Below are 23,312 nucleotides of genomic sequence, written 5' to 3'. Positions count from 1 at the left end.
TCACCACAACTGTACACGAACCATTTCTGCAGACTGCTTTCCTAACACTGTATCTGAACACAACGTGTTACAGGACATGACCATGTGCTGGACCTTGGCCCTTTTCCTGTGGGTGATTTCAAAATTTCTAAAATGTATTCGTAAGAAGTTTGGGGGATAAAAATATCAGAAAGGTTAAAAAGTATATTAAAAAACAGACTATACACAAAGATTTTCACTCTGCGTCTGACAGCACATTCTCCATGTTTTTCAGTGAAAGTTAAATTTTCTAGCTTAGCAGATATTAAAAAGAATATTAAATACTCAAGTTGTAATGTAGTAGTAAATATCGTACCTATAGGTAAACATTCAGCCATGCAGAACACTTAAATACAAAGAACCTGTGTACCTGAACTGTGGAGCTGATTTCAGACGCAAATCCTCCCGTCAAAGGAGCCTCATGGCTAATCAGCAATCGCCCAGTCTTTGCCACCGACTGAAAAGGAAAAACAAACCCCAAAAACTTAATCAAAATACAGCTCTTATGATTTCTTACTTGTAGTACTTGAGGAAAATATGAAAGAATTAATAGCAGTGTTAGAATGTAGCTTTTTCCCCTCTTGAATTTTCACTGCAAGATAAATCATCCTGAAGTCTAAACTGAGAAGGTTTTCATATTTATCATAAAAGTGGTTACATCTTCTACTCCATTTTAAGAAAATATCAAGACTAAAACTTGATTCAACTGAATATGAATTTACCCTATCAATGCAAACTGTAAAATTTCTGAAGGAGAATAAGGATTTTGACAAGTCAGTAAAAACTTGGATCCTGAAAATACTAAAAAATACAGATGTAAAGAAATCCTTCACTGATACATACCCCTGCACAACCAGATCCTAGGTAAAGTCATAGCTATTCAGAAAGTAAAATTGTTAAACAAGAAATTTTAGCAAGAGAACAATCATGTGGATTAATGCTGCTTATTTAAGTTTTACATGGCAATTACAAGCAACATTGTTCAATTTTCAGTGTCAATGTTTGTGCAATTTTCATGTGATGCACTTCATAAATAATTACACAGCACAATATACACAGAAGGTGATCCAAGCATTTTTTAATCAAAACACAAACTGTGTTCATTATGAAACGTAACAATGAAAGCAAAATATTTTTAATCTGATGGGAGTATAAAGCTTCACCACACCCAAATATCTGGAAGTTTATTGCAACTACATGCTAAATTGCCGAGAATTGAACAATATCAGATACCTTTGGTCAGAAATATGGCAGCAGAGTCACACTTCCCATAATACACGTTTTATCATTTCATAAGGTGCAAAAAAGGTTCACAAACTTCTAGAGATGCACATCAGAAAAAATATATCAGAATAACATATGTTAATCTTTTGAGAACAGTTAGAGTCTGATTTTTAAGATAAGTACCTAGTGTACTGCTGGTGTCATTAATCATCAAGTCGAAAAGCCCAAGACAGTGCTGGCTATCAGGTCAGACTTTCTTAATGCCACGATCTTCAGTTTAATGCCTACATGAGCACATTCTCCAGTCGCGTAGTTCTGTGTTGTCTACATAATGGAATACATAAAGCCAATGCCTTAATTATACAGAATCCCTTCCGATTCAAGTACTTTTCTAATTCTTGTGCGTTTCTAGGAGTGCTTCAATCAACAGCTCTAAGTAGCTCATCCACAGATGTATGGGCAAGTCACAGGCCTATAAAGAAGATGATCCATACACTGTACTATGAAGTGGTTTGACAACATTCAGAGCTAAACAAGACAGGAAAAGGCATTTCAACAGTTGGAAAGTGATCCACGGTTACGTAGGCCGATTTCTTTAATTTCTTTTGCCAGCACAGGAAACTCATATCTACAAAGCAGAGGCACTGACCGCACTGTAAATCTGTCCAATACATCAAAACAACAGTTCAACGAACAAAATGTACACTTGAGTTTTAAGTTGATATGATAAAACTGATACAATCAATTTGAAGCAGCTACGGTAAAACTGATACAATTAATCAGTTTTTAAAGGGTTTTTTTGAAAATCCTCTTTTTTTTTTTTCTTTTTTTCCAAACAAAGATTCCTTTGCATATATTTGTTCTGAAAGTTCACACCTTGAAATATTGCAAACTATCATTAAATTACAGATTGGGTTTCTCAGAATTTAGTACTATGAAAAAGACACCGTTAAAATGCATATAAGAAGATCCACGTGGGATCAAACCAGCAATCCAGCATTCCAGTACCCTGTATCCATAGTGGAGAAAAATTTATGTTTAGAAAACAGTAAGAATAAGGCCTTCAATGTGTTCCTTCACTATTTCTCAGCCTTCAACTGCTTTCACATCACAGGTTTCCTGAGTCTGATATGGTTTCTTGCCCTAAACAACTGGCATCTTTTCTTGCATGATCTGTTTTCAAATCCAATCTAAGTAAAAAAATAAAGAAAAAAAAAATGCAGTGGTAGGAGGAATCTCATTTTGGAAACCTACTTCTCCTATATGAGAAATCCTTATTTTTACATATGATTCCCAAGGGCTTCAAGGATTCCTCACCTGTAGAAGCTTTTTAAGAGCCAGCAAGCAGCTGTGATCACCAAGCATTGCATACAAGCATCTCAGCCCTGCTAAAAAGCACTATATATCACCCCTGTTGGGAAACCAACCAAACTAGCATAGCTCTGGTGCTTTCAGTATGCTTCCCAGACTGTTCAGGGTCAGCATGGATACCTGCACCACATTGTCCCATGTAGAAATACCTTAAAAACTTTCCAGATGGTTAAATCAGAATCAAAATTAGCAGGAATTATCACTATACTGCTCTGCAAATAGAGTCCTGGATGTTAAGGAAGGATGCAAGTATTCCAATTCCTGAATATTACAGGCATCAATTTTACTTCACATTTAAGACGTGTTCCTAAGCTACAGTGAGTCTTCCAGAAAGACATGCAATCTTAATTATGTTATTTCCAGTGTTTGCAAATGCATCACAGCTCTTGGTAAGTTGTTCCAGTGTTTAACTGACTTCCCTGTAAAATTTTGCACCTTCTTTCCAAACTAATTTGGCAGACTTCAACTTCAAGCTGTTGGTTCTTATTTTACTTCTGTTTGCTATCCATTATCACATTTCTGCTGCCCACATGAACACGTTAGGACTGTGATCAAATGATTTCTTAACCACATTTTTGCTAAACTAAGCAGACTGAGCTCTAAATCTTTCACCAAACAAGACACTTCCAATTTCTTCATCATTCTTACAGCCCTACCCTGAATTATCTCCAGTTTTCAGTGTCCTTCTTGAAGTACTCCCATCTGGAACCAGCATTCCAGCCTTTTTCAGAACAATGCCAAATACGGAGATAATGTAACCAGGATACTGCAGCTCTTGGATGTATGAAGCCTTTTGGCCAAAGCAAAACAACATGAGTCCAGTTTCAACTGACAACTGCTGTTCCTGTGTGTGTTTATCCTTTCAAGATACAAGATTTTATTTGGATATGCTGAAAAATACAGCGTGCCTGACTCAGACCAGTTAATGAACCTGTCTTGTCTTTATCAGTCACCAAGTGTCTATTTTATCCATTTTTCCACCTGTTTGTTACCTCTAACTTATGTACTAAAGGTTTTAAATGTTTTCCATTGATAGAAATATTAAAAAGCAGGTTAAAAAAAATCAGACTCTGCAGAACCTCAGTGACTTTACTATTTCCATTCACTAGCATTTCCTTTACATGACATAGAGTTAAAGTCAACACAGCACTAATCCCATACTTCTCAACTATATTAGTTTGGTTTGTGAGCAGCTAATTTTTTATCATATTTCTAAGTTATTTCTCCCTACTTGCTTCTTCCTTGCTATTTTTTTCATAGTTTTATTCCTTCTAACAGATTTTAGACACAGTTTTGGTTTGTGGGATATTTCTGGTTGGTTGGTTGGGGTTGGTTTGTTTGGGTTTTTTTGTGAAAAAAATGCTTCATAAATACATTATTGGTAGAAAGATACATTGGTTCATCAAACATATTGGCTCTCTGTATGCCCTCTTCATTTTAATTATTATATTGTTTTCTCTGTCTTAGAGATGACAGTACCATGCAGTAATAACAGCAGCCAATAGCAATGGATGTGATTTTCTTAAACAATTTTTTAAAATATATATTACAATGTAAAAATGTTTCAGACAACCCATGATGAAAAAGCCCAACCGTTTCCTACACTGGCAGTGTTCTAGAGTGGCTAACTTATTTAATTTCAATATCTTCATACGGAAATTTAATCTTATTTTCTGGAAGTAAAATGGCTAGCCATTTAAAAGGGAAAAAATGTCAAAAGTAACTGCTCTACAATCTATAGAGCACAGTGGATATTGTTTATTATTATTTTCAGATATCAGTGCTCTCCTATAAAACATTAAGTTATAAAAAACAGATAAAAAACATAATATAAAAAATATAAAAAAGCATTAATCCCTGTCAAATCAAATGAGGCAAGCATTCAATCTCCAGGATAACTAAAGCTCAACGTTCGGAAGAGCATTCATAGTCTAAATAAATGCAGCATGATATGATCCAGTAACAGGGTCCTCACCCTTCAAATTTAATGGGAAATACCACTGGTATTAAACTGGAGAAAACAGTGGTTAAATCAGAACGGTGTATCAAATTGGCAAGCAGAGAATCTTACCATTTTATCACCTTTTAAAAAGGTAGATGATTGGAGTATTTTTCTTTTTTCATTTGGATTAGCAAGATAAAAAGATGGCCTTTCAAGGAATGGTGCATTTTGTCCCTTCGGCCAGACACTCATTATGTTTCTGGAAGGGCTTGGTTCTCCTCCATTTCCCCAACATCCCTGCTCTATCTTCCAAAACCCCACTCTTTTCACTTCTTCCTACCTCAGTAATATCTAAATTTTGAAATGCATACACGTTCTGCAGCTCATGTAGAGTACTTTTAAAAATACATCTTAAAAAAATATTGTGTGGTTTAGGAGATTGGCACTGATAAAAATGTTCCTGCTTTAGATTCTGTAGGTTATCTCCAATCTCAAACTAACACGAAAGCTTTTTTTTTTTTTTTGCCATCTTTAGTAACAGACCATACAAGTTACCTGAGCATTTAGAGAACATGGCTCCTCTTTGTGTCAATCACTATGCACTTTCACAGCTGAGTTCAGCTGATGCGACCCTGGTTGCTCCCAAAAGCGAGAGGTCCTACCCTGCGCAGAACCTCCCATTCCCAGCCCATCTCCCCAGGCACTGCCAGGACCATGGGGCAGGCCAGTAGAAGGACACAACCCCATTTATCCTAGAGCGCTGTGCAGCCAGCACAAAGCTGCAAACACTGCTCCAGAGACAGATTCAGAGATCAGAGGCAGATCAGGCATTGCTCACAGAAAGCTCCAGCCGTGCACCCTCCCTCCAGAGGGCACCCGAGACCCAGGTCAGGGCCCACCACTGTCACCTCGCTGTAGCCAGTCAGAGAAAAGACTCTAGGGCTTTCAACTACTAAATTAACCCTGAAACAAAATCAGAAGTCAATATTGACTACAGTCTTCCACCTCAATTTTGTTGTTAGGACAGTTTTACGTTGGTGTCATCCACAAGGATGACAATTGACATTGTGGCAGAGTAAAAGGCCTGTGTGGCATGAGCACCCTGATATTGAAATGTAAAAAAAAAAAAAAGTCCTGACACTTTTGCAAGACTAATGCTTTAAGATTGCACTCTGAAGGTTTTCTGAATTGCAGCCCAGCATTTTTGCAGTCAAACAGCAGAGTAAATTATTTTCAACCTCCCTGACCACATTCTTTATCCAAGAGTTTCTCTAATCACTTTTCTGTTCAACTCTCAATTTGTCATGTTGGCTGCGTTCTCCCCTTCTACAGGCACTGATGACAGAAGAAAATAACACGAGTCCGGTGCTTCCAAGAAATTTGAAAACTAAGCGCTGACACTACCAATAACATACTGTGCCCTTATTTAGGAGAAAGGAGACTTGAACCAAGTTTGATGGTCAACTGCACTGCACACTCTTACTCTCCAACCTCAGCAACAGCACTTCTTCCTGCATAACCAGCTGCTCCACCATCACAGCAAGCGCCTTGAAAGAAATTATCCAAGTCAGAATTAGATTATAAATGCTTGTTATTGTGTCACAATAGCAAGTTGCCTATTTTCTTTAAAAAGAAAACATTCTTCTCAGAATAAAAGCATTTTCCATCTCTTACAGAAAAGAAATTATTTTGATGTTCACTTTTACATTTCATTTCGCACACTTTTGATCGTGTTCTTTAGAAACTGTAAAAGATTCCTGCGTAACTGAAAAAACAGCTTTTGAAAATAATTCTAAAGCTGGCCAAAGTGCTGAAATTGTATTTGTATTACATCTCATTTCGCAATAAGTGTGTATATAAACAATTATAAAATTGTACAAAAACTAATATTAATAGATAACATGGAATCTTGAAAAAAAAATACACCACTTTGGTGAAGTTTCAATAAATGCCTTGAAAAACATTTTTTCCATTTTCAAATAAGCTTCAATGAATTTGTGCTGGGAAATTGTAAAATCTGAGGGAATCTACTTTAACCCATTAGTTCTGTTTTCCTTTTAATGTTTCAATAACAAAGAAAATTGCATAGCAGCATTCTTGGTACTGAATATCATAAGCATGGGGATAAAAATAAGATCCCAGATTTTTATTCACCATTTCCCACAGAGAAATGTATAACATAACCTGCCAGATGATTCACCGAGGAATACACTTATACAGCACGTGCAAATTCACAGGATGACACATTAGGTTCAGTGCACCCCGGATACAACAAACTGTTTGTGCTTGTGATATGCTGACAAATGCAGTTATTATGTCCCCAATTTCCAGTCACCCCAGAGCCATGCTAGAGCTATAGAATCTAATGAAAAACAAGTAGATCCTCAAGCACCCTTTGGGGTTTTTTTTACCAGTGTGCAGAGAGAAGAATAGAAGGGAAGGGGAAAGGGATGTGTCCTAAGAGCCTGGAGATGCTCAAGCCCCATAACTCTCTAATGATCATCATCTAGTTTGCAAATTGTAACTATCAGTTGCACAGAACTACCTTTTTCTCCTAGAAGTAATAAAAGGCAGGAGTCGTATGCAGTCCCCAAAGCTCCAAAACAGAAAAACCTAATTCTTAACATTGAAGAACAAATTACATCATTAACCTGAATTAAAAGAAAGTAAAATAACATCATTTGATGTGGTTTTCAACAGTACTAAATTCTCAGAGAAGGAAACAGAGAAAGCCTTCAAATCTACTATATCATGTCTACACTGCACTCCTAAGTTAACTGAAACTAATTTATTAGTAAAATCAAGATGCAAAGACAAACAAATGACATGGCAAACCATTCTTTCATCACACACAGCTTAAGAGCCCAGAGTATGAATAAGATTTCTCAATTACTGGTAATGAGACAGCCAGCCTTACTTTCATTCTGTTAAGATTCATAAGGCTAGTGTAAGAATAATAAACATATCAGTATTGCAATAATACAGCTGAACGCTGGCAACAATGTACATAGATCAAAGATAAAACTACTTGGAAAGGAAAAAACATCATTCTTAATCCATCACTTAGGAAGGTCACAGGAGAAAAATCTTAAAACTCTTCAAATGATAAAATGAAAAAACATACGCAGCTCTGTAATGGATGAGTATGCTGATTAACAGCAGAGGATGAAAAAGAAAATTCACTTTCTTTTTAACTTGAAGCAAATAACTAAAATGCTGCCAATAATTTAACTGATCCCCATTAGCAGAGCACAAACCTTGGATTTCCTGCTCAGTAGTTAACCAAAACAGGCTTTCAACCCCTCACTGTCTGTCTGTTCAGCCTGTGCAGCTGAGGTTTGTGCTTTCTCATCTACAGGTCTGGAATTCACCGAGCTGAAGCTGCTGCAATGGGCCCTGGCCCAGATGGAGCTTGGACCTGGTGCCAGCTTGGGCAGTGCAGACAAGTTTCCCCAAAGCAAAATGACCTGTGATAACCAATTCACATGGCAAGGACGAGCAGATCCACTAGGGCTCCCAGGCTGCAAAGAGCACAAAGACAAGGAGGCGTTGATTCTGGTTTCTCATGAAGAGAAGCAAAACACAGTCCATAGGAGACAACGCTAATGGGACACAGGTATAAGGGACAGAACAGAGCACCACGGACCTTAGCACACGAGCGTGACAGGAGAGGCTGTCCTGCTGCACAATCCTCCTCTGGTACCATGAGTGCACCCCTGCCCACCTTCTCTGGAGAGAAAGACAAACACAAAAAACAAATCCCAGGAGTTTTATTTTTTCTTTCCAACTCATATCAGACTAAAAGATCAGCTCTTATAGAAAGTAAACAAAGATCCAAAATCATAGCGCATTACAACTCCAAGTATCATATTAATGAAGTAAAAAGGTAGGAAAATTAAGAGAAGTATTCAAAATGTACTTGCTGCTCAATTAACTGTTTATCTGAAACCAAACAACTAATGCTGCATATAATAAATTAGCAAAACTTGTTCTATGGTGTAGTATGTTATAGACAATGTTCATACTACCCATTGAGATCCTTGAAAGTTATTATATTACTATGCATTGAAATATTGATTTCTAATAAGGAGTAAAGTCCCCAGAAAAATAATTCAACTTTACATGGCCACTTCAAATCTGTTCTCCTTAACAGGTCAGTCTTGCTGTACTTCTACCTGGCTACTACTTCCACCAGCTCCATAGTATTAGCACAATAGAGTCCGATTAAAATCCTAATGATAGCTTGAAGGAAGGGGAAGGAACAAAATCTGGAACACTGATAATGATGACTGAACAGGACAGGTCCTTGTACACACCCCTGTGGTACTCATTGTCACTGGCCTCCAGGTAGCATACCATACTCTAAATGACCCTCTAGACCCAACCACACAAACAGCAGTTCACCTATCCAGCTGTCCACCTGATCAGAGCATGACATCCTAACTCAGATACAGGAGTATTCTGGGTGGGAGATAGTACCAAAAGCTTTGCTGAAGTCCGGATGATGGGGTAGAGTGCACCCTCAGCAAAGTTGCAGATGACACAACACTGGGAGGAGTGGCTGACAGGTCAGATGTTTGTGCTGCCATCTGGATGGACCTGGATAGACTGGAGCAATGGGCTGACAGGGACCTCATGAAGTTCAAAAGGAGAAGTGCAACATCCTGCCCCTGAGGAAGAACCACCCCATGTACCAGGTACAGGCTGGGAGCTGCACAGCTGGAAAGCAGCCTAGCAGAAAAGGGACATACGCATCCTGGTGGACACCAAGTTCACCATGAGCCAGCGATGTGTCATTGCCACCAAGAAGGTTAATGATGTCCTGGGCTGCATTAGGAAGGGTTTGCCAGCAGGTTGAAGCAGGTGACCCTTTCCCTTACTCAGCACTTAGTGAGGCCACAGCTGGAGTGCTGTGTCCTGTTCTCGGCTTCCCAGTACAAGAGACACGGATATATTGGAGAGAGTCCACTGAATGGTCCACAAAGATGATTAAGGGACTGGGCTTTAGAGACCTCATAGATGTATTTACATACCAGAGGGGAATGTTCAAACAAGACAGAGCCAGGATCTTTTTGATGGTGCACAGGGACAGCAGTTCAGAGTTAAGCTATTATGCTGATGTTGCATAACACACTGGTTAAACCTCACCGCTCTGAAAGCCACACCAGGATGGATCTTTTCCCCAGCTTAAAATGTAGGCACGGCAGCAACAGTTCATAAAGAACTAATGTGACCACAGATGTGATGCACATATGAAACATCTTACAGAGCAATGTTAGTGCAGCCATAAAACTTACTGCCTCAACACACCAGGATTTTATTATTCCAATATGCATCATTTTACACTACAAATGCCAAAAATAATTCTGAAAGATGAACGCAGCTTCTTCCTGCATAGCATCAAAAACATAAAGCTGCAGTGTAAAGATAGTGGTGCAGAGATAATGAGAAATGAAAACAGGCACAGGAAAATGCAAAGTAACCTGGACAATTTAAAAAGTTAAAATCGAAACCAAAGGGGTTGGCTACAGAGCTAGGCAGAACATCCTAAGAAGCAATGAAGAGAGCAGCTAATAAGACAGTTATGGCCTTTACATCCTACACAACACTGTCAGGATATGTATGGCTGAGATGTTCAATTGAGAGATTTATAAGCTTCCTGCAAAGCCAAGAACCAAGAACAGATTCCCAACGTGTTACGCACCGTAAAAATAAGGAGTAGCAGATAATTCCCCTCCAAAACAACTTTCAATTGAAATAGCTGCAATTGTGACAAGAGAAAAGAAATACAACATACAGCAGAGAACATCTCAACACAGTTTGGGATGCTTAATATAGTTTTTAATAGAAGACAGCTAGACTAGATTAAAAGGACTGATATTCTATCAGCCAGCAACTAATATCCTAATGCCTTTCAGTAAACTTACTCCTGTAAAACAACACAGCTACAAACCCTCTTGTAACACTTCCGCAACACCATTCTACGTACCCTAAAGCAGTTAATTACTAAGAAAACAGTAGCTGCTAATAAGGGCCATAGGATGTGGAGATGACGGAGAAAAGTTATGTCTTGTGTAGATGGATATTCCTGCTTAATCTGAAAATATTTAGGAACATACTAACCAACTTCAGGAAGAGATAGGCAAGGAAAAAATACTTCTGGAACTCCACAGCATGACCTTGTGACATCCTTAAGATAAACTGAAACACGCACTCTCAAATCAATTATTTAGGAAAGAAAACTGATTCAGAATTTAACAGCAATTTGGAAATAAAACCCACCTGGCTTGTTCTTATCACGCCATATACACTACATTGATTTTACTGGATTCTTGTCCTCCCCTACTTCACACCTCATTTGTTTTCTGATACTGGCAGCTCTCCTTAACAGTGACAATATTTTTAATAGACATTTGCTGCAAGGAGCCTCTGTTTACTTCTGAGGACCACACACACAATCTGGATAACACTACTGAAATAAGTAATACGAATATTAAGAAAGCCTCTTTTGATCAAATGCATCTAAATCTCCCAGTCATTGTCTTCTAGTAATAACTATAAACTGATTCCTTAAATATTTTTTTAAAGTATAAAGGCAAGTGAACTAATGGAAAATATTAATGAATGGTAACTGGTAACTCAGAATTCCTCAATACTTTGAACTATATTTGCTTATTTAACCACAATTAAATACATCTATTCAAACAATCCTTCTGATGCAGACTTCTAAAAAAAAGACAGGGAAGTTTAAAAGGGCTGTTCTAGATCTTCAGACTTTCATAGATCCACTTTTTGGCTAAAATTAAGAACTCTGCCTTAACTCAGTGTTCTCAATTTGCCATATGTTCACAAAACATTTTAAACACAGAAGAAGGGAACAAAGCAAGTTTCTAGCCACCAACAAACACCTGTGAAGATGCCTTTCAAGCATGTGTGGAGGAAGAACCAACTTTGCCGACACTCTTCATATCAGCAATTGTCTTTTTCAAGTAGTACTGAAAGAATCACATCAAGGAAGAGCAGAGTATATCTGCTAAATCTGAATGCCAGAACATTTTCTAATCTGAATAATCATTCTGAACAGCTACACTACACTTCTAAAATTTTTTTGCACTGGAACTCTGTAAGAAGTAGGAGCTTCACAGCATTTATGAATCCAGCATCTGCTTCATTTCTATTTCATAAACTTAACTCCAATTCTGATAGCACAAATTCATACAGCACATCACAAAACAGATTAATCCATTTCACTGCAGCTGTTGAACCCACTTATGCTTAGGATTCATTGGATTTAACATCTGAATTACGAATGTGGATTGTATGGAATAGCATGAGGCAATCCAGTGGAAAGATCTGAGCAATACAATCACTAAATAATTTAAGAAAAATAGACCAAGATGGTCAAGTAGATGTCTGAAAATGAGACATGTGCCATCTTCGACCCCTTTCAAAAACAAGCATTAGCGTGTGCCTAATAGATGTAGTAACTATTTCAATGATACAGATCGTCTACAGAATTCTGTACTAAATATCTTGCCAACCAATGTTTTAAAAATCCCTGTATCCATTGTTTATTCTTTTGAATACATTTTTCTCGTACTACTTCTCATTTAAATTAAGTTCTCTAAAGCAACAACCAATTCCTCTTCTCTTTTCATTCTTTCAGTACTATATTTCATCTTATTCTCCCTTCTATTTTTTGGGCCCTCTTAATCAAAACTACCTAAGTGATCCTTATCCGATTCTTTCTTCAATCTCCACTCTCTTCTATCAGTTACACCCTCTCTGTATCTGACCTACATCAATTTATGGAGGAACAAATAGTCATTTTCAAGGTATATTCATTCTCAGTCTGTTAGGCAATGAAATTAGGGTTCTGTGACCTGATCTTATTTTTCTGTCCATTTGTCAGTCTCCTGATAGCCATCATGCAGTCAAATGCAACTCTTACAGCTATTAAGCCCCTGCAATCTTGGTAAAAATCAGTCTCTCTGGGTGAGGGAGATTAGTATTCCTTCTAACTGAGTAACACAATAAAAGACAAGCTGCACTTAACACTGTCTCTGCACAGCTCTTTCAGCAACCAGTAATCACCAATACACTGCCTCCAATGCTACCTTTTGCGTAGCCAGCCATTTAGAAAGGAGCCGAGCACCCGAATGTAGCTAAATAGAGAATACGGAATGGTGGAAGGTAGGAAACGCGGAACACAAATCCATGGAAAAACAGGCTTCATTATTCATGCAGTAATTATTTTTCATTCTTTATCATATTATTGTTATACAAAGTAAAAAAAAAAAAAAAAAAAAAATCCAATATATTTTTTCCAAATATATATTTTTTCCATGGCATGGCATGAAAAAAGATGGTAGTGCCAAATCCAAAATCCCTGGCACCTATGCCTGAGAATTCTCTGTGTTTTCTTCAGACTTTCATTTCATGGAACACTTCTACTATGTTGTTGGGATTTTTAAAACAATAACACAGAGTTATCTCTCAGTAATTTGCCTGTAACTTTTTTATTTACATTTCCATTAAAATACCATGAAATGTGAAACAACAGTTATTTTCTATTCAAGTAATAACTGTTGTTTCTACTACAACAGCCTTAGTTTGATCTTTTTGATGTGTCTCAATCAAGTAATTTGGATTTAACTTTTTCCCCAGAAGAGTGACTACAGTCACAATGCTTGAGATAAAGGTAAAACTTTACCTCTCAAAATCAACTGATTAAGATTATATCATAAAGCTTCGGACTTTGTCACATGCAAGTGGTCCAGAAAACAGGAAAAAATGTAAATTTATATTGACTGAGTCACCATATAAACGGAGGTTAAGAGTCAGCAGCCTTTCCTTTATAGATGAGCTTGACTTTCATATTCTATCACTCTCTTTTCTGGAAAATGCCACTATCAAAATCTTCCAGCATGTTCCATCAACATTTGCCTTGCATATCCAAGCTAAAACTAATAAAAATAGTAGATCACACTAAAATAAGAACTTCTCCCAATGCTCAATTTATTTAAAAGGTTAATCATGTGCCTTTTAGTTCTATTTACACTCAACCAAATTTATTCTCTGTTTCCATTAAGTTTAATGGTATTTGTGCACAAGTGACATGCTGCTTAGAGCTGTAGTAAGCCAACTGCATCATTTGATGGGTTAGCACAGGACAATAAAGTAGTAACATGCAAAGTGACCGAGAAACTGCCATGAAATATATGCATTTTTCACTTACATCAGTGGAAGCCTCTTCAATGACAAACACCATGTCAAGCCTCACGTCTGAGATAGTAATTTCTTGACACACAATAGACCTACATTCATTGCTACATTCAATCTCTTAACACAAGCGTTAGCCCAAGAATCACTACCTGTAATGATTATAAATGTACCCAAAAGAAAATCTATATATAGACCACGAAATATACTTTACTTTTAAATAGACTCTCCTAATGAGCTGAAAAATCATGAAAGTAACCTGGGAAAACCAGCCTGCATCCATTAATTGACATACATTTTTCCATTCTACTACCACCACAGCATCAACATGAGTCAAAAGCACGAACAAACTACAAGCATTAAGAGTTTATAAATATTCCCTATTTATCGAGAGTATATTCCTCAAAGAATCAACTCTTTGGGTTCTCGCATCTAAATTAAACATAATACACAGACCTTGGTATTTTTCACTTAGAACAGCAGCTTAGAAGATGTGTTAAAGCCTTTACATGCTTATGAACCAAACGACAGCAGTCATTTCTGTAAATGACAGAATAAATAATCAAAGTCTGTAAACCATTCACTTCAGAGTTCTGAATATTGCTGAATAACAGTCTTTGTTCTCTACTTTCTGATTATTATGTATTATTAACATATCTGAGACACAGCGTCCACTCTAAACACTTCAAAGTGTCATAGTCTAACTGACACAAAGATTTTTCTCCAAATCACTATGGCAGTTTTTATATTCAATAGTAGATATGATGCAGACAGAAAACCTTGAAGTTGCCCTAAGAACCACACAAGGCACAAACAAGCCTGTCTGAAACTTTGATTTCCTACTGTAACGCTGTTGAATAACACTCATTCCAAGTCAGAAAAATAAACTCTCCATCACTGTAACGATTGAAATGCCTGTAGAGAACTCCTCATTCACACCCTCTGTAATGCAATGGACCAGAGGGAGAAGATTTAAATATAGAACCCTGGAAATACCAAGGAGCTTTGTACATCTCAGAGTACGTCAATGAAAGAAGCATAACCAAACTTGTCAACTGAGCAAAACAATATTGACCGGAATGTCAGTTCATTCTTGAAGAGCAGTAATTAGCAGAGCTGGAGATCGGATATGGATCATTATAAAACTCAGTTTGGTGGTGGAAGGGCCAGTCGGAAGATCAATTACCCAGTATTGTAAGTGGTAAACAAAATGTGGTTGTTGACTAGTTCTATTTTCCTACTCTGAGCAACATTTTCTTTTCCTTACAGAGTAATAAGAAAAGTTCTGTAGATTTGCTTCACAGAAGCTCATCAAGTTACTACAATAACAAAATCTGCGTTCTCTGATATTCCCTGGAGCTATTTTTGTAGGAGGCTTTTCACAAGCAACTTTATCAGAGTCTCTAGATCTCTCAAGTAAAATCTTTCAGAGTAAAATGTATCCATTTTAGAGAGAGACTCTTGCTTAGCCTTTGTTTCACTTATTTTCCTCAAAGGGGAACTGGTCCAGTAGCTTTAAACAGCTAGCGTGCAAAATCCAGAGAAGTGGAAAAAGGGACTAAGTGGCTGTACTGTAGCACCTCGAAGAAAATGAAATTAAAAAAAAAAAAAATCTGTATTTTTAAAAGCTAATGGAAGCTCAAAACTATGAACTTATATTTATGCTAGACAACACAGGAAAAAGAACAGACTAACATGTATTTCATAAAAGGTAAGATGATGGCACAAAGAAACCAAGTAACTTGTCAGATACACCCTAAATTTGTGGCAGAAAGGACTTGTAACTAAGGCACTTGACTAATGAAAAGCACAATCTCTTCCTTTATGTACTCCTGCATTTCTAATGATGTTTAGTTATAAAAGCACTGAGTCTCTCAATTTTATATTTTTAGATTTTTTCAAAGTGTTTTATTTAAAGGTCAGCATTTCTGCATTACCACTAAATATTTTATTTCTCTGTAATTTTGCACAAGTACACAAAATTAACAGTACTTTAAGAACGCATGTGGTGACAGGTTAAAAGAGCATCACATCAGCAATTTCCTCAGTACTTTGCTGAATCATCAGCTTGCTCAATCATGTTGGGTCTGACATTAATTCAGGTGAAAATGAAATAAAGATGAAATTAATAAGGAACACAGTAGGGAAGGGGAATGTGAGTCTTGACTTCTACTTTACAGTGACCTTTCTTTTGACCTTTTCCGAATACTGAAAAAAACTTGGAATTGTACTATTGCTTACTACAAATACAGGTCAGAAAGCTACTCAACAGTATGATGCTTTAAATAAAACAAGTTATAATCTTATTAAGCATTTGACAACAGCAGAAGTCACAGAAAAAATATATAGCTAAATTTAGTATCACGCTGGAATTTGCTTATTACGAAAGATAAGTCATGTCTGAAATAATAAAGGTTCCATATATTAGCTTTTCCATTACTCCAAGCAATTGCCACCAAAACCACTCATTTCATTACTGCAAGTAAATGTAATTAGATAAACCAAACAAAATCTTTACATTTTAACTTCAAAAAAACTACACCAATCACAATGATAGTTTTTAAATCTAAACTCATATATACCCAGAAACAAAGACATTAACTACTTCATATATGTATTGATTTTCCAGTACAAAGAACAATTTACACATTACAAGGAAAACAGATTACCTGGACAGATTTCACTTTTTTCAATAAGACTATATTAACACAAACTTCTGACAGTATTTTTAAGGTCTAAAAATCACATTTTTCTCTAGTCAACCCATTATTTAAAACCTCCTGAAGTCCTAAGCCAAAAAAGTGATAGCATAAAGAGATTTCTCCAACGTCAACAAAACACTGCAGCTGATAATTAGAAATTAATTGTTTCCACAGGCTTTTTAAAGCAAAACAATTGTTGCTGTCATATTACAAACAGTTCAACACTAATAAATGGAAACTAAAAGTCACATTGCTGTTCTTAATTATCCAAATTTATTTTTTTCTCCTCATCTCTAACTCCTTTTTCCCTGTATGGAGAAGCAGACAGGAAAGAATCACACCTTCTAAATTTATTAAAGAAACTGTATTTTCTAAGAGAAATCTTTCAAAGCTCTGAAAAAATTAGTAATTTGAATTGTCTTTTAGTGCTAAAATAATGAACCAGTTTACCAGCAAATCATAAATAGATGCCACTTATTCTTTACATTGAAAATAGATTCCCCTCTTGCAGTGAAGCCGTTTGAGCCCTTTTTCCTTCAGAAATCTGTAATCTTCCAAACACAGCACTACTGTGAACTTTAAAATGTAGGTACCATGTCAGTAATTGCCTCACAAATGCCAAAGATGATAATATGACATAGATCAGTACTCAGTGGCAATGTCTGATCACAGGCCAAAAGAGTGGCTTTACAGTTTTGTCATTTGCAGACCAAGAAACTTAATAAAACTGGCAGTACATATACATATATACACACACACATATATATATATTTTAGGTAGATGGAGAAATCATAATGCACACTTACAGCACAAGCATTATACAGTAACCAAGCTGTTATAAATCACCAGTTACTGGTTTTCTCATCTGTAAAGTTTGATTAGCATTCCCTGTAAACAATAACAAGTCTGAAACTGCAAGTCATTAACCAAAGTACAATTTCAACTTACAGCACACTGCACTACTTATCTAAGTAATGTGACAATAGTTTAAACAGACTATTGCTTAGATAAATGGATAAATACTTCATATACGGTTCAAATGGAACAAAGAATGAATTCCATGATCTTGAAATTACATCAGTGTATTTATAATGCTGGCAGCCTCTTCTCTTCATGACACTTAGGCCAAATGAACAATTCTTCTCACATCACCTGATTTTTAAAAGCAATAAAGATTTTTCTAATGCCTAACATGGTTATTTTAGATTGCTTCAGATTAAGACCTTCTGGTACTTTACTAATCTAAAAAAAAAAAATATATATATATATAACACAGGATAATACACAAGAAAATAATTGTTTTCTCTCATAATGAGTCAATTAGGTAAATAAACATTCAGGATCTCATGCATTAATTCAGCTCACCAGATTTGCCGGGGGAAATAGTCAAACAGGCTAAAAAATTTCAAGAGTTTTGGGGCATTTTAGGAGTACTCCATAGTAGCTTAACAACAGAAGTTACTATGGAATATATGGACTTTATTTAGAATAAAACCTTTGATTTTGGTGAGTATTGTTGTGTGGCAAGCCGAAACTGAAAGCAATCCATAAGTACGGCCTCTTTAGCACAGAACAAAGATAGTAGGGAAGTAAATGGTTTGTCCAGTCCCACATTAGTAGCACTGGAAAAAGTAACAGCATAATGAAATCTAAGTCTAATATATCTATTCAGGTCAGCATTTAACCTGTCATCCTGCATGGCACAGCTCTAAGATCTTTGGTAAAAAAACAAAAAAAAGTAAATATCTTAATGAAAAATAAATATTATCAAAAAATAAAGCAACATTTATATTTGGAAATATTTGCAGTCTACGCAGTCTCTGCAATCTATGTTTGAATCATAAGCATTTCAGACTGCCTTCAGAGAAATCTCATTGTGAAAAGAAAAATATTTACAGTAAGCCAAATACAATGCGTTATGCTATTAATACACATGCTATTACACAGTAACTCAGTAAAAAGTAGAATAAATCTTAGCATCACAAATCTTAGCATTGAACATTACAAAATTATTGCAGAAATATTAAAACTACATTCTCTTGGGATAAAGGTTAATAATGCACAAATAATGAGAATCTATAGCATCTGAATCCTAAACTAGTTTAAAAAAGTAGCTAACTCAACTAAGTGATAATAGCAGGATAAACAGCTATAGACATTTAAAGAAAGGTAATACTGTAGAGAGGTAGTAATTATCTCTATGGAAGAATGATTCATTCATGATTACCATGGTGGAACTTCATCCCAACTTCCATTAGAATTAAATCAGCACCAGTTGCAAAGGAAAAAAATATTAAAAAAAATATTTGAGCTATAAAATAGCTTCTAACTATAGACTACGCATCACTACTCTCTTATTTACACAAGTGCCTTTAAATTTGAAGCTTGTAATATGAAATGCGGGCAAAAGGGAAAAGGTTTTCTGAGGAATTCATGGAACACATCATCAGCACTATACTCAATGTTAACAGAAACAACACACAAATGCCTTTTCTCTATTTAATCAAGGTTTTCAATAATTAGACTCTTTATCAATACATACAAGAAAACCAGATATAGGAATTTAAAGACTGAGAACACTGTTATATTGGGAGGAAGCACTGGAACAGGCTGCCCAGGGAGGCTGTGGAGTCTCCTTCTCTGGAGACGTTCAAAACCCGCCTGGATGCCTTCCTGTGTAACCTCACCTAGGTGTTCCTGCTCCGGCAGGGGGATTGGACTAGATCTTTCGAGGTCCCTTCCAATCTCTAACATTCTGTGATTCTCTGAAGGAGAAAACAAAACTACATATACACAAACAACTCAGCTTTGAGGTACTTCCCTGAAGCAAGATGCAGACGAACAAAAAACATTCAAAGCTTTCTTGAAATACAAAAGAGCAAAAGATGTGAATAACTCATTTCTAAAATAGTTAAATATTCTCATAACTTTAAAACGACTGCCTGCAAGCACAGTTCCAGTGCTCTGCTTCTGGAAGCCAAGCAACAGCCCACAGCGTGCTCTAGCAACCTGAAACTACAAGACCAAAAGACACAAGTTTCTTATGGAAATAGTGACAAAGTTAACTGTCATCATGCAAGAAGTACAACTTTAATCACATTTTATAGGTACACGATCCATTCAGTAAGAAAACCAAGGAGCAACATGTAAAATGGCAAAAGATCAAGAACAGAGAGCCAAGAAACATAAACCTGATTCCAGGATACCTGCATTACAATTGTACAGTTCAATGCCTGCTGAGTGCAGTTAATGAATAAAAAACCCACATCAGGCTCGCTGATCTTGATTTTCCTTTATTCACAGTCCAATTAGATGAAGTAAACTTAAAGTAATGGGAACAACAAACTGTTAGACCAATAGTTCTGCCAGGACATGCTGCCTATTAAATATAGGACACCAAGGGTCTACTACTGACAATTATTCAATCACTTTAATGACAACAGGTGACAAAAATGCCACTTGTGCATTAAGGAGAGAGCTCTAATATACACTGTAGAAACGGCTCCCATCAAATACCCTCGATGGGAAAAAAGGCACAGAGTTTGCCTTGATCTGCTCCCCAGGCCGTGTTACCCACTGGCTCCCACTGCAGCTGCGTTCTTTTTTGTCCAGATTCACCCTTTCCAGCGAGAGGGCAGATGTTTTTCCAGCCTGCCGAGCACTGATGCCAACCTCCATGGGGAGGTCTACAGAACCTTTCCTAGAGAAGAGCAAAGCAGCACCAAGTGCCCAGAACAGCCATCCCCTTCACTTATCTGTAGTACAGTGGCCTAAAGAAGCAAATTCAGAATTACTATCATTGATAATGTCAATCCATAAATTGTTTCTGCAAAGACACTATTTTCTCGTGAAATTCACAGTTATCCAGGCTCATTGTTACCCTCAAGCCCTTAATACTGCAGTTCAGTTTACAGTGCTTTATATTACTAAGACATGAAGGAATAATTCTCAGCATTTCTTTGTATTACAGCAGCAACAGCTCAGAGAAAGTTAAGATACAACTAATTAGGTAACAAATGGAAATCATCATTTTGCATGGCAAATACCTGCCATTTAAATAATACAAAAGCAAAAAACATTGCATTTGCAAACTTTCACTTCCAAAAGTGAAAATGGCAGATTGATACTAATCAATTTAAAGTTTAAATAACATGCTCAGCTCAATTCAGGGTGAATGAAATACAGTAATTTGCACAATTCCTTAAGAGTACTTAATCCTGGGGTAGACTTCCCACTTCCAGTAACATATGCATTTCAATATAAAAAACACTACAACCGCAGAATTTTACCCTGAATGTGACCAGTGAAGCACTGGGAAGTGTGCCCTTGGCTTTTTAATCAAAAACACACCACCCAAAAGTTCACAGACCAAAAAAATCCACATAGCCTAATCTCTGCAAAGCTTCCAAGCAAATCTGTGAAGTATAATGCAGGGGGAAAAAAAAAAAAAATGTTATGTCTGAAAATGTAATTTCTGAAAAGGAGAAAAATATCTTTAAATAGTTTTGTAGGTTATAAAGTAACAAATTTTATAGATATTTCATATACATGTCATGTTTTGTTTTCTTGAGCAGCACACTTTATGATAGTTTAGCCCTCCAATAATAACACAGCTGATCAATCAAGCAGTAGGGAAATGTCACCTGCCTGGATAGGAACTGATGTCTTTGCTGTGGCTGCAGTAGATGCAGACGACTGGATGCACATGCAACATCTGGGGAGTCAGCAGAGCATGGTCAAGGCAGGGGCTTTGTTATCAGCAATGCATGTTGAGAAGCACATTAATTTCATGTGTTCATGTTTACAGCTGAAGGTATGAAGGGAAGAGATCACTCCTGATCCCAGCTTCTTTATATATACATTTAACAGAAGTAAGTAGGATGCTGATGTCAGAACAAGCACAGGGAATGCATTCTCTCTCTCAAAAAAAAAAGTAATTCACTCTGTGAACAGCTAAATCCTCTCTCTTTGAATCATAACCACTGTATCACTCCTACTGCAGCCCTGGGGAATAAAAGCAAGAGCTTTAATCAGAAATCAGTGAAGACTGTCCAAGTAAACAAGAGTCTTACCAAACTTTTCACTGGTCTATGAAATGACATAGTGCTTTGAGAATGTGCATACAAACAAGAGTCTCAGTAATCTAAAAGCAGCCTTTGCTGTTACATTTCCTAAGGATGCAAAGGCAGCACATACTCTTTGAACAAACTTATGACACTTCTTTAACAGATAACAACACAACTTTTTATATTGATCTATTCAGCTACATATTGGGAGTTGATGTTGGTTTCACTTTCAATCCTGTAGAGGTAAAGCACAAAGAACTGCATCATATCTCATGCAGAAGCACTATACTTGAGCTTTATGCACATGGAAGCTGTATAATCTATTCAATTTTTCCTGTGAAAGGCTTTAGAAATATTACAGATCAGCATGTGGTTTAATGTATAAAAAAATACTTTCTATTTTCAAAAAAGTAAATTGCTGATGGACTTGCCTTGCAAAAGGCTTGCTTCCATCTCTGTAAGGGAAATCTCCAACCTCTATGATGAAAAATGAGTTAGAAATAAAACCATTTTTCTTCCTTTTAGGAACAGATCTATAAATGAAGACAGCTGTTTGACACTACTGAGATCTTGCATTGTTTCCACATGGCTGAAGTGGCAATGGTGACTGAGCAAAAATGTCCTAAAAAACAAGTTTAAAAAATTTGCTCAAGTCAACAACCTAAAATAGCTACATGTAACCACCCAGGTATCTCACAGTACATCACATTGCAATGTTGTGTATAGAGAGCAAAAAGACACCTGACATGGGCACAAAAGCAGATCACAAAGACAGCAGGATAGGACACTCAGTGCATCAAGTCTGCAGTGGATCCAGGCTTCTCAACTAAGGCATGATGAAAGGTTTACTTAAGAACCTAAACATACAACTCATACATACAGCCCTTTAGGCTTCACTGCCTGAGCAACCACAACAAACTATATCCTTCAGAGACTGAAGTGTGCTTTGAGCATGCTGATAATCTGCCAACATTGAACTGACAGCAAAGTCATATGGCCCTGGGTGCAAAAGCTCAGGAGCTACTCAGCTCTCCCATTAGAGATGGTGGCAAGGGCACATGTTCAAGAGGTGCAAGACCTGGATTCAATGTCTTGTCAGCACATGGGTTCTCCAGTCCAATCATCTTCCAAATCCCTGAGGTGTGATCTTGCTGGCAAACTACAGGATAAACTGAGGGATCAGCCTGCTCAGATTCTATTGCTGTTATTACCCTAAATCACACAGAATAAGCACCAGAAAACAGTAAGAGAAAAAACAAAAGGGAATGTGATCATTCCTGCAAGGAAGGCACTCTCCAAAAGGAAAAGGTTCTGGGTTCCCATCTTCATCTTTAGAAAGCTGTTTTATTAAAAAGCTGTGCAGTGCAAAAGGCATCAAGAACTGGCAGATTCAACTAGTGACACTTTCAGTGTGATCTGGATCTTTTCAGAACAGTCCAAGTCTAAGTGACCGTGACATACAGGCACACTAGCTCAAACCTAAGCATATAAGCACAAAATAAGTGATATATTAAAAACAGTCCTTGTTATCTTCCGAAGAAAACAAAAAAATCAAGATGTTAAATAAGCTACTCTGGAACAAACACTTGATAAAATTCAGAAAAATAATCCTTTCAGAAGTTAGTTTTCTAAGCACATTAAAAGTCAGATACAAATCTCAGAGACATCACATCAAGCTTTCACGATACTGAGCCTGTCAAACAACATATGCACAGCAGTCACAGTTTCAGCAGTTTGAAATATGTTCAAAATGAAAAATTTTGATTG

At 36.8% G+C, this 23,312-nt stretch overlaps 1 protein-coding gene across 2 annotated transcripts in view; it reads right to left on the bottom strand.

Moving 5' to 3' along the window:
* Window positions 1–23,312, bottom strand: part of BCKDHB (branched chain keto acid dehydrogenase E1 subunit beta) — a 115,544-nt gene that overhangs the window by 48,283 nt on the left and 43,949 nt on the right. The window contains exons 9-10 of one of the 2 annotated variants that reach the window (XR_010471217.1): window positions 8,202–8,284; window positions 389–475 (exon numbers count right to left, since the gene is read on the bottom strand). Coding sequence is in view for 1 of the 2 variants with exons in the window: in XM_065056391.1 (XP_064912463.1) it covers window positions 389–475 (87 nt within the window). In the remaining variant the exon portion in view is untranslated. The remainder of the gene's footprint in view (window positions 1–388; window positions 476–8,201; window positions 8,285–23,312) is intronic. The other variant, XM_065056391.1, reaches the window with a different exon arrangement.

The sequence above is a fragment of the Columba livia genome, chromosome 3, assembly GCF_036013475.1.
Source record: "Columba livia isolate bColLiv1 breed racing homer chromosome 3, bColLiv1.pat.W.v2, whole genome shotgun sequence".
Classification (NCBI taxonomy): Eukaryota; Metazoa; Chordata; class Aves; order Columbiformes; family Columbidae; genus Columba; species Columba livia.
This window is presented reverse-complemented; position numbering and strand designations above follow the sequence as displayed.